The sequence below is a fragment of the Sander lucioperca genome, chromosome 18, assembly GCF_008315115.2.
Source record: "Sander lucioperca isolate FBNREF2018 chromosome 18, SLUC_FBN_1.2, whole genome shotgun sequence".
NCBI classification, from domain to species: Eukaryota; Metazoa; Chordata; class Actinopteri; order Perciformes; family Percidae; genus Sander; species Sander lucioperca.
In genome coordinates, this window is record NC_050190.1 from 22,385,190 (window position 1) to 22,396,889 (window position 11,700).

Genomic DNA, 11,700 nt, shown 5'->3' on the forward strand with positions numbered 1-11,700 from the left:
CTTTCTTATTGTGAGGTTATTTTTTGACCTATTTCTTTATAATGTCATCAGAATGGAAGAAGTATTTAGTTCTTCTTTTCTACCTTCTCTTTCTTGCTGCAGTTTATAGAGAAACTGCTTTTCACCTTAGCCTGAAATAACTGTTGTAATAATAGTTGTTGCTATATTTTTCCATCACTGTCCTAATGCAGCCTATGTGAACATGCAGCTTTCTTTTCTCTGCAGTCTGTGGGTACGCCTCTCCTGCCTCACCAGAAGCAGGCACTGTCCTGGATGTGTGCTCGGGAGAACAAATCTGTGCTGCCACCCTTTTGGGAGAAGAGAGGCGAGCTCTACTATAACAGCCTCACGTGTTTCTCTGCCAAAGAAATACCAGAGAGAATTCGTGGAGGAATACTGGCAGATGACATGGGACTGGTGAGTAACACTTGATATGATATTGTTGCTGTTAAAAATTATGTTAATTGTAAGTTTATTTATACATTTAATTCATGATGAGATGTTTGGTCAGTTGCTTATTACTATATACAGTAGAGAACATTTTCTTTCAATTTTTTGTATGTATGTGTTGAAAATGAGGCGGTAAATGTTAACCTCAAAATTCACGTTTTCTCCAGAAAAGAAAGGAAGATCACTCATCAAAGCTTTTTTTTCCTTCTACATTTACCCCAATAAGAGGCTTTACGCTGCAGCTATTTAAGCCGACATGAATCAACATTAAACCCCCCGTTGGTGTTTTCCAGGGGAAAACTCTGACAACCATTGCTCTGATTCTCACCAACTTTCACAATGGAAAGCCTCTGCCCGTGGAGACATTTGTAAGTGTAGCTGTGTGTGAATGTGTTCAAACAATATGCAGTCTGTGACTAGTGTTCGACCATTGTTAAGTGGTTGTTTCCGTGTGTTCAGGAGGAGCGGTCTTCACCTATCAAAGCCAAAACTAAACCACAAGGTAATCACAATTTTCAATATATCAGCTTTCTTGCTCATGTTCAGAAAAAGAGCATGACAGGTGAGATGATGTGGGGTCTTTGTTTCAGAAGGCAGCAGTGCAGGCGATAGAGCAGAAGTGAGCAATGCAGCAGCTGGTCCTCAGTGCTCAGACATGTAAGTGTGATTAAATTGAATTTGGTATGCTCAGATTATATTGTCAGTGATGTGGGTTTTATTATCACGGCATATTTTAATCATGTGTAAAGTCAACAATGCAAATGACTGCATCTGGACATATTTCAATACATTTTTCTGTCCATCTATATATCTGATATGCTCATGCCCTTGTCAGTCCTCAGGTGGAGGTGATCTGTGTTAATACGACAGACGTAGAGGAGATAGTGGACTCAGCAGACGTAGTGGAGATAGTGGACAAGTCAGATAACAGTAAGAATTGATTGTCATCTCTGTATATATCACCTTTTAACTTGTATATGTCTGTTCATGTTGTTTGCTTGTTTTGCCTCCTTCCATGGATTTTGTGGCTTGCATACATTTTTACCTTTTCCACTTACAGGTACGAGCAAAGGAAAGAAGAAAGCCAACAAGCGAAAGCCTAGTAAAGGTACAGGCCCAGGAAACTCTTTGTATTTGTGCACTATAATATGTGGGTGTCAAAATATGTGCATGTTGAAAGCAATGTGTGACATAGTTTGACAACTGTTTTTAAACACCAGTGAATTGATTTTTTTTGTAGTGGTGGTGGCATAATTCAATGCTGTTGTAATTTAGCTTGTATACCATTATAATCGCTGTCCACTGTGAAACAAATCATTCATCTGCTTACTGTGCAGAGGCCCCAGTAATGCTGGAGGATCTGGACTTTGCTGCAGCACTTGGTGGCTCAGCAGCAGATACAGGCTTAAAGAAGAAGAAAACTGCCAAGAAGCCCGGTCCCACACTGAGTGAGTTCCAACAGTCAACATGTTTTTACCTGCTGTTTTGGGTTTCACATATTGTATTAATTTAGTAGGGTAAAAAGGAAAAGTTGTAGTGACATTGGAGATCGTTGTGCGCCTTTTTGTATGTGCAGGTGTGGAATCCTCTGTCACTGAAAGTGCAGATGACTTATCAGCTAGAACGACTCTCATCATCTGCCCGCTCTCTGTGATCAGCAACTGGCTGGTAGGAATACAGCCTCACACAAGAAAACGCACACAACGAGACACTTTCTTTCGCTGAACTTTATTTACGTAGTCCTGCTAATTAGCTTGGTGACAAGTATAGGTGAAGCTTGTTTACTGGTAAAAAAAACTGCATACTATAACAGCGCAAGACTACATTGAACTGCAAGTGAAAGATCAACAAATGACCAGTATTGTAGGAAAACAAGCTATGTTGGTAATTTTGTAAACTTCTGATGGCGGAAGTGCCACATTCACTGCTACCCTTCCATCCTTAAATTCAGCAAATGTCATGTTTTCTTCCTCTGTTCTGTTCTGTTGTGTGTGTGTGTGTGTGTGTGTGTGTGTGTGTGTGTGTGTGTGTGTGTGCGTGTGCGTGTGCGTGTGTGTGTAGCATCAGTTGGAGCAGCATGTGCGTGCAAATGTGAAGCTAAACGTGTATCTGTATTACGGCTCAGAGCGCAACAGGAGCAAGGCCTTTCTGTCCTCTCAGGATGTTGTGATCACCACCTACAACGTCCTCTCTGCCGACTCTGGGGTGAGTGTACATGTATTTCTGTAGCTGTAAGGTGAGCCAAGGTGTTGACACAGAAAAGAAAACATGGGAGACACACTTGATATGGTGGGGCAGACTGCATTCATATATTCTGATAAGCAAAGTCCTCGAAATGGTGGCTAATGGATGTCTTTTCTGAACCTGGACTGTGTGTTTAATTCATGTCAATACTCACTTGACTTGAGAGATAATTTGCTTCTCTTTTAATAACAAATATAATGTTTTTGTTTTCCTTTCAGAATAAGAGTCCCCTCCATGGGATCAATTGGCTGAGGGTTGTGCTGGACGAAGGACACGTTGTAAGAAACCCCAATGCACAGATGAGTAAGGCTGTGCTTGGCCTAAAAGCTCAGCGGCGCTGGATTTTGTCAGGTATTACACACACACACACACACACACACACACACAGATAGATAGATAGATAGTCATACTTGGGCTGGGTGATAATTTATTACTGTTCATTGTCTCTCCATATAGTCATGGTTCAAAATTGTCATGTCTAAAAGAAAAAGATTGTATATACTTTATTTGTTTATTAGATTTTTGTAATAAAACACAAACCTTTTGACATAATTGGTTGAACATTAGTTTCATTTTTTACCATGTGATTTTGAATACTTGAAATGTGGTGGATATCGCTATATTGAGATAATATCCCAATAGCACTTACTGTACACATTTAAAGTGTCCACCACAAATCCTCATTTTGACTGAATATTTGAAGGACATATTAAAGTACACACAGATAGTTCCATTATTAAAGCCCCAGTGTGTAACGTTTGTAGTTGTTCATTATCAGAATCTGTATTGCCCTTCACAAACTTGTCCTTTTTTATGAATATTGACCACCACCATCAATTCCAAGTATTCCTGTTGGCTTGGAATTTTACAATTGTGCTTGCATGAACTGGGGTAGACGCTCCAGAATGATGCGCCATCTTGAAATATGTTAGCCGGTAAGGGACATACAGGACATACTGCTCCGCCTTACATGTTTTCGACTCACAGCTGCTGCTAATGGGTATCGTCGCTTCCTGGCCCTGGCAAGTTTGAAGAAGGAAACATGGAGGACCACACGTATTCAAAATCCAAATTTCAGGAACAGGAGTCTTCTTCTTCGCCCAGAAAAAGAAAACGGATATTGAAAAGAGCAAGAGACCGCCGTCATCAGAAAAAAAGAGTGAACATTGGAGCTGCTTTGGTCTCCTTTTCTTTCTCTCTCCTTTCCGTCAGGTGGCGCACGTGCCCGCTCGTGGTGTGAAGCGCGCGTCTGCGCCACTCTCCGACATGAACTCATCCATGAACTCCAACAACCACGGCTGATAGACGGCCTTTTGTACACCTTCGCTTTTTGAAGCGTGAAGGCTACCGTAGCTGCAATACTGCGTGGCGAGAGAGAGTTGATTGCGATATATGATCTCAACGCTAGATGGGAGTAATTCTTACACAATGTAGCTTTAAGGCAGTTGTCAAATGTTTGTGTGTTTTTGTTCATTCCTCCATCCCTCCAGGTACTCCTATCCAGAACAGTGTGAAGGACCTGTGGATGCTGCTGGCCTTCCTGCGTCTGAAGCCTTTTGATGTGAGAGAGTGGTGGAACAGAGTGATCCAGAGACCTGTTACTCAGGGAGACAGGGCTGGCCTGCAGTGAGTGCCATAGACATACCTTATATTACACTGATGCAATGTAGTAATAAGGCTCCAGAGGGCGCTATCTACTGTGATATAGTCGGTTTGAGTGAAATTGCCGCTAAAGCCGTATTCTATAATTATTCTTCTATGTTTACACTTTTTCCTTGATTTTGTCTACTCCGTATAACATCTATTGCTTTTCTCTCTATCCTTGAAGAGGGGTCTCTCCTCTGTTGCTCTTTCTGAGATGTCTCCCTTTCTTCCTCTCTTAAAGACTAGGAAAGGAGTTTTTCCTTGTTGGAATCAAGGGTCCAAAGATTTAGGGTGTAAAGTGTTGTAGATTTTGTCCTTTTAGGCAAATTTGTGGTTTGGGTTATGTAAATACATTTTGACTTGACTTATTGTCTAAAGAAGTTAATCACAGCTGTTGGAGATGATGATTAATCTACTTCTCGCTTGTTGTTGCCCTTACTAATCTACAATGACTGTGCTGGCTGCATTGACTTGACATCATTAGGTCACCTTTTCAAGTCAAGACACTAGAAAATGTTATTCAAACACAACACAATTGCAGTGGGTGTATGTCACCATTCATAGTTTTCTTACATGGTAACTAGATATGCTAAAAAACTAGGTTGAGTCCCCAGTGTTGAGTGAGTGTTGGATAAAAGTTTGTAATCGTGGGTAATATGCAAGCATTTGTTATATTATACTATTGATAATCAGATATCAATAAACTTCTGCAATTGATGCTGTACAGGAACCTTCAGACCCTGGTGAAGTGCATCACCCTGCGGCGAACCAAGAGCAGTAAGGTGAATGGGCGCCCCCTGGTGTCTCTGCCTGAGAAGGCAGTATGTGTGGAGCAGGTCGAGCTGAGCCAGACAGAGAGGGAGGAGTACGAGCTGGCACGCAATGAGGGAAAAAACACCATCAGAAAGTATGTCAGTGTGCATGTGCTTGTATGTTTGAATAAATGAACGATGTGATAAAACTGAGCAGCAACAAATCAAGAAAAGTCCTTTTGACAGAACAAACAGCTGTTGATAAATGTTTGTTACATGTTAGAGGGGATGTTACAGGTTTATACTGTAAACTGTTGCATATTGGTCTATTTTCTTTAAGTTGTCTTAACTGTGTGTGTGTAGGTACGTAGCTGAAGGGACAGTCTTGAGGAATTATGCCGACGTGTTGGCCATCCTGATGAGGCTTCGACAGCACTGCTGCCACCCTGATCTACTGGCAAAAACATCCTCAGACCTGGGTAAGACCTGTAATGTGATATGAGGCTAATGTAAGCACTGACTAATGTAGAGTATAGCTTCTGAACCCTGGGGTCACTTGATATGCAAACAGGCTTGCTGGAGATTTCTATTTTTTTTTTAGAACTAAACTTTTTTTTATTTGGTTGATATATTGTACAATACATTCTGATACCTAGGTTCACTTCTGTACAGCTGTAATCTGTAATCATGAGGCTCAGGGAGACAATTGAGGGCTCTTTCTCTTCATGCCCACACAGTCCTGAGAGGAGGTCTAATCAGCCAAATTAATAAAAACACCTGCTTTTTGGATGATGCGATCATTTTTATGCTAGACTTGTCGTAGTATGTGTAATTAATAACATATTGCATTTGGCTTTACCAGTTTCAGGCTCTGCTATTGTGCATGAATGATCACTAGTATGGTTTACTGGGACACTTGCATGGAAATAATCTTGTGTTAATTTTATTGATTACAGCTGTGCTCTGGTACTTGCTATGACAAGTGAAAATGCTTGCTGTGCAAAAGCCCTTCTTCCAATTCTTCACACCTTTTTATAATGCTTTCCTTTTTTACTGCTTTCTCTACCTTGCTACACTCTACTGCCATTCTCCCCCTTTAGATCTCTCTCTCTCTCTCCCTCTCTCTCTCTTTATTTTGTGTTTAAACAGACTACCCAGGTTTCAGGTTACTTATTAACCTCACAGTCTATATGCTCATACAACAGGGTTGGCAATATGTTTTCTCAATGTAAACTTTTCCCCCATGTTACCATTTTAAAAGGCAGTGAATCTGCCTTTTAAAATGGTTCACCTTGTTGAACGTGCGCCCCATGTACAGAGGCTCACTCCTTGCCGCAGCGACCTGAGGCCCTTTGCTGTCATTCCCCCTCTTTTTCTCCCTTTCCATTTTCAGCTGTCCTGTCTAATAAAGGCTTAAAATGCCCAAAAAAATAATCAAAAAAAAAAAGAATAATAATTAAACCCAACCCAAAATGTGTAATATGTGTGTAATCTTAGAACACTCCTCTTCATGTCATTACAAAACCCCAAATTTCCCCTAAAAAAAGAGGACATGACATTTGTGTCCTCAGTTATAGCTACAGTACAGCCCTGGCCTCAATTTATGTTTCAGATTTATTTCCTAATGTATATAATCTTTTGTCTGGAGGTGCTGCAGCTACACCTGCAGAGCTGCGGGAGCGTCTGATAGACAAGCTACGGTTGGTGTTAGCCAGCGGCTCTGATGAGGAGTGCTCTGTGTGTCTGGAGTCGGTGCATCTGCCTGTCATTACACACTGTGCCCATGTCTACTGCCGGCCCTGCATCGCCCAGGTTATCAACACTGAGCAGGTACACGTGCTGCCCTCAGCAGACAGCAGGGCTTTAAAATAAATTCTCATTTGACAGTTAACTAAAAAAGTTTTTACTAATATGTAATCGGTTATTTAGCTGCTAAACATGAACTGATCCATCTTTTCTCTATGCTCAATGTGTGTTTGTGTGTGTGCATAGGAAACAGCACGCTGTCCTCTCTGTCGAAGTGAGATCAAGGCCAATGAACTGGTGGAGTTTCCACAGGAGGAAATGGAGGAAGAGAAAAGTACAAACTCTGATAAGTGGAGGACAAGCTCAAAGGTACACTGCACATACTGAGGCTATAGTATTACCCGTGGGATCAAAATGGTTTTAATTAAAAAAAAAAAAAAATGCAGAACAATGAAACCTGCTTGAGTTGGACTTCAACAAGATGTTCTGGTGTTGTGCGAAATCTTTGACTTTAAGTTGCCTACAAATCATTTTAGTCTTCTCTTACATTCAAACCTTTAACGTTAAACTGTGTTTGTGACAAAATATTGTTTACCATATTTATTAAGTGTTATGTTCAGTCAGTGACTATTTCATTATTTTTCTTTGTTTGTTGGTCTATATTGTGCAGTAAGAAGATCAACATCAACAACAATGGTCAAACGTTTCTGATAAATGTTCTCAATGGGGGGAAAAAAGCTCAAATACAAAATTGAATTCCATCATTCCATACTTGGCATCAAAATGCCTTAATTACGAGATATATTCTATTGGCTGTAATGACCTAATTCTTAACCAGACGTCACTTAATACGTCTTCTTCAGCAGTGTGACAGTGATGGAAAATGGCCTTCCATGCTACCGTGTGAGAGCAGTGTTCTGTTTTTGTCTCTGCAGGTGCAGGCACTGATGGGAAACCTGCTCAGACTGCGATGTGAGGACAGCAGCATTAAGTATTTGGTCGTCTCTCAGTTTACACGCTTCCTCTCCATACTGGAGGCTCCACTCAGGTAATACACACATTCACAGTAGAGGTTCTGGATTTTTAAAGGTCTACGTGGGTTTTAAAGCTGTAAAGAGCTCTCATAAGTCTACTCAAACAGCTGTGGTTCATTTAATTATTGCAACAGCTATGGTGGAAGTTTAGAGAGTGGTTTACCTTTTTGTGAAAATATTGGTTTATCCATTATAGTATTTATCAGAAATTTGAAACAAACAGTTTTGTGTCTCTTTGGGTAACTGATTCATTTCTTTTCCACCTCTCTCCTTTTATTCAGATCTAGATGTTTATGCTTGTCAAGGTAGATAGTAAAGCAAAAGAAAATACGATCTGTGATCTGTTAGCAGTGCACCAGCAGAGAGAGTAGAGAATTTGTAGATTGAATTAATTAAATGTTCCGTTATGTTATTTTATGACTTGTCTGTTGACGTGATTGCCCTCATCCTCTCCACCAGAGAGCATGGTTTCAGTTTTGTGCGTTTGGACGGCACTATGAGCCAAAAGAAGAGGACTCAGGTCATCCAGGAGTTTCAGAGCTCTGCAGCCGACAGCCCTGCCATTATGCTTCTGTCACTCAAAGCTGGAGGGGTGGGGCTAAACTTGACGGCCGCCTCTCATGTTTTCCTCATGGACCCTGTAAGTATTGATTTTGGCCAGGAACCAGACACATTTACATGTATAACCACATCTTATTTTACATATGAGGTTGTGCACGCTGAAGGGATTTTGCATGAGGGCCACACACAAAAGTTTGTTAGCTGATTAACTATCCGTCTATAAATAAAGTACGTTTGGCACTTTGGGATAGCCTGACAGTGAATAGTGACAAAGTTTAATTAAATATTATCTGATTTCATTACGTATTAAGATTTTCAGCAGTGTTTCACAATGGAGGTGGGTCACCTCACCTTAAATAAAGACCACCTCTGCCACATCTTTAAAATTCATATACTTTTATTGGGAAAAAAAAACTAAATAATTCTGAACTGCATGTTCACTTTTTTTAAAACTAAACTTTTTTTTTTTATTTGGTTGATGTACAATACATTCTGATACCTAGGTTCACTTCTGTACAGCTGTAATCTGTAATCATGAGGCTCAGGGAGACAATTGAGGGCTCTTTCTCTTCATGCCCACACAGTCCTGAGAAGAGGTCTAATCAGCCAAATTAATTAAAAACACCTGTGTGTGTCAACCATGGGTGTGTAGTGATTTTAATGCTAGACTTGTCGTAGCAGGTGTAATTAATAACATATTGCATTTGGCTTTACCAGTTTCAGGCTCTGCTATTGTGCATGAATGATCACTAGTATTGTTTACTGGGACACTTGCATGGAAATAATCTCTTGTTAATTTTATTGATTACAGCTGTGCTCTGGTACTTGCTATGACAAGTGAAAATGCTTGCTTTGCAAAAGCTCTTCTTCCAGTTCTTCACACCTTTTCATAATGATTTTCTTTTTTTACTGCTTTCTCTACCTTGCTACACTCTACTGCCATTCTCCCCTTTAGATCTCTCTCTCTCTCTCTCTCTCTCTCTCTCTCTCTCTCTCTCTTTATTTTGTGTTTAAACATAATGTTCACTGCCTTTTAAAATGGTAACATGGGGGAAAAGTTTACATTGAGAAAACATATTGCCAACCCTGTTGTATGAGCATATAGACTGTGAGGTTAATAAGTAACCTGAACCCTGGGTAGTTCACCTTGTTGAATGTGCGCCCCATGTACAGAGGCTCACTCCTTGCCGCAGTGACCTGAGGCCCTTTGCTGTCATTCCCCCTCTTTTTCCCCCTTTCCATTTTTCAGCTGTCCTGTCTAATAAAGGCCTAAAATGCCTAAAAAATAATAATAAAAAAAAGTAAACCCAACCCAACATGTATAATATGTGTGTAATCACACATATTTAAAATTCATATACTTTTGTTGGGAAAAAAACTAAATAAATCTGAACTGCATGTTTACTTGCAATTCACCGTGTATTTCAGGCGTGGAATCCTGCTACTGAGGAGCAGTGTATTGACCGCTGCCACCGTCTGGGACAGACGAGGAAAGTCGTCGTCACTAAGGTTAGAAACTAGAAACTCTGTATGTTTGTACTGTTTTATCAGGGTTTGCCGTGAAAGCTTAGTGCTTTTCTTCTCTGTGGCAAGGCATCACTTGTTCTTTAAACAGGTCCATTTTATACTGTGAAGACTAAAAGACAGTGTGTTTTAGGGCTGGCACCATATGCTTTTGTCCCGATTTGATTCTTTCATGATACATGGGTGCCGATTTGAATTGCATTGCGATTTTCATTTATTGCGATTCTAGAAGTATTGCGATTTTCTTTTCCTTCTTTAACAAAAACAAAAGTTGAATAATACACTTCTAGAGACGATATATCGAGACATTTCTAAAAACTAGATGTTTTCTAAGAAGAATGCACATCACATGTCGGTCAGTCTGACAATTTTTTCATTTGTAAAGCAGTACATACATCTGCTTTTGGTCTGTTCTGCTGGAAACGGATATGATTTAGTTGCTGTCAGCGGAACCGTATAAACAGAATATATTTAGGTGAATTAGTAAAAAAATAAATGAAAAAAAATATTGATTTTAGGGAAAAGAATCAACTTTAACAATCGTCGCAAAACAAATCCCGATGCATTTCGATTTTTGATTTTTTTTTTTTTTCTCCCACCCCTAATGTGATTGTACTGTATTTTTTCACCAACACAAATGGTGATTGAAGGGATTTTTTTATTAGATCTAAAATGATAGATTATGTACATTATATTCTTAAGCTAAACGCTTTTTGGATTGTCCATAGTTTCATACTAGAGAGAAAGTTGCATGAGAAAGATCAGTGACTATGATATTTTGCTTGTATCTGTATTTTGATTTTGTTTGTTGCTGCAGTTCATTGTGAAAGATTCAGTGGAGGAGAACATGGTGAAGATCCAGAGGCAGAAGCAGGATCTGGTGGAGAAGGCTTTTGGCTCCTCAAACACAGAAAGGAAAACGTCTCGCATTGATGACATCAAAGCTCTGATGGAGCTGTAGACGTATTCACTTGGGAACAACACAAACATTGGAAAGGTTGACTGTGTTCTTTTGTTGGTTCAGAAAGTTGACATCTGAAGGGCTGCAGAGATTGTTTTATTATTTTTGATATTTGATTTTGATTTTGGTATAGGTTCACGAATATTGTTCTAAATTCTGTTTTATGTTAACTGCTATGTAACGGTTAAAGTTTTGTACTGATTCATTAACAGGACACTTCATCACTTGGTAAGCTTTATTTTTTTTAATTTTTGTTCATGTGATGCGTAGGAGCTGTTTGTCTTGATCTACTGTACGACCTGATACTCTGGGACGAAGACGGAGTAGAAATACTCACCTGTTGTAGCAGCTCGAGTTGTCAATGTGCATATTTGACGATTCAGATGTTCTGTATGTTGTGGTTTTTCTTGCCATTTCTAGATTAAAGAAATGCAGACTACTGATATTGTACATTTGTAGCTACTGTATTTAACCAGACAGCATCTTCCAGAACATAAAATTAAAGGGAAACTATTTGTTTACCACACAATAGTGTGTATCTACTGTATTTGTCAATTTTAATAATCATTTAAGTGATTACAATAAGTGCTTCTGAAACGTGAGGATTAGCTGCTTTTCACTTTTGTTTCACTAGTCGGACAAACCAAGACATTTAAAGATCAGAACTTGTGTTGACAATTTATCATTATTTTGTGACATCTCATAGACCAAACAATTAATAGCTGCCCTATATCTAATCAATATAAATATTACATAGAGTATAAAGAAATGAAACTCATGACAG

General features: G+C 39.5%; 1 protein-coding gene across 4 annotated transcripts in view; it reads left to right on the plus strand.

Moving 5' to 3' along the window:
• hltf (helicase-like transcription factor) overlaps positions 1-11,445 on the plus strand; it is a 15,373-nt gene extending 3,928 nt beyond the window's left edge. For 3 of the 4 annotated variants that reach the window (XM_031309796.2, XM_031309795.2, XM_035994539.1), the window contains exons 7-25: positions 226-417; positions 744-818; positions 910-952; positions 1,041-1,107; positions 1,286-1,380; positions 1,511-1,558; positions 1,788-1,898; positions 2,027-2,118; positions 2,512-2,655; positions 2,913-3,045; positions 4,185-4,320; positions 5,066-5,245; positions 5,454-5,569; positions 6,739-6,920; positions 7,083-7,205; positions 7,772-7,884; positions 8,330-8,510; positions 9,860-9,940; positions 10,773-11,445. In XM_031309796.2, coding sequence (XP_031165656.1) covers positions 226-417; positions 744-818; positions 910-952; positions 1,041-1,107; positions 1,286-1,380; positions 1,511-1,558; positions 1,788-1,898; positions 2,027-2,118; positions 2,512-2,655; positions 2,913-3,045; positions 4,185-4,320; positions 5,066-5,245; positions 5,454-5,569; positions 6,739-6,920; positions 7,083-7,205; positions 7,772-7,884; positions 8,330-8,510; positions 9,860-9,940; positions 10,773-10,916 — 2,256 coding nt within the window. In that variant the 3' untranslated portion in view covers positions 10,917-11,445. The remainder of the gene's footprint in view (positions 1-225; positions 418-743; positions 819-909; positions 953-1,040; positions 1,108-1,285; positions 1,381-1,510; positions 1,559-1,787; positions 1,899-2,026; positions 2,119-2,511; positions 2,656-2,912; positions 3,046-4,184; positions 4,321-5,065; positions 5,246-5,453; positions 5,570-6,738; positions 6,921-7,082; positions 7,206-7,771; positions 7,885-8,329; positions 8,511-9,859; positions 9,941-10,772) is intronic. The other variant, XM_031309797.2, reaches the window with a different exon arrangement.
• The last annotated feature ends 255 nt before the right edge of the window (positions 11,446-11,700 follow it).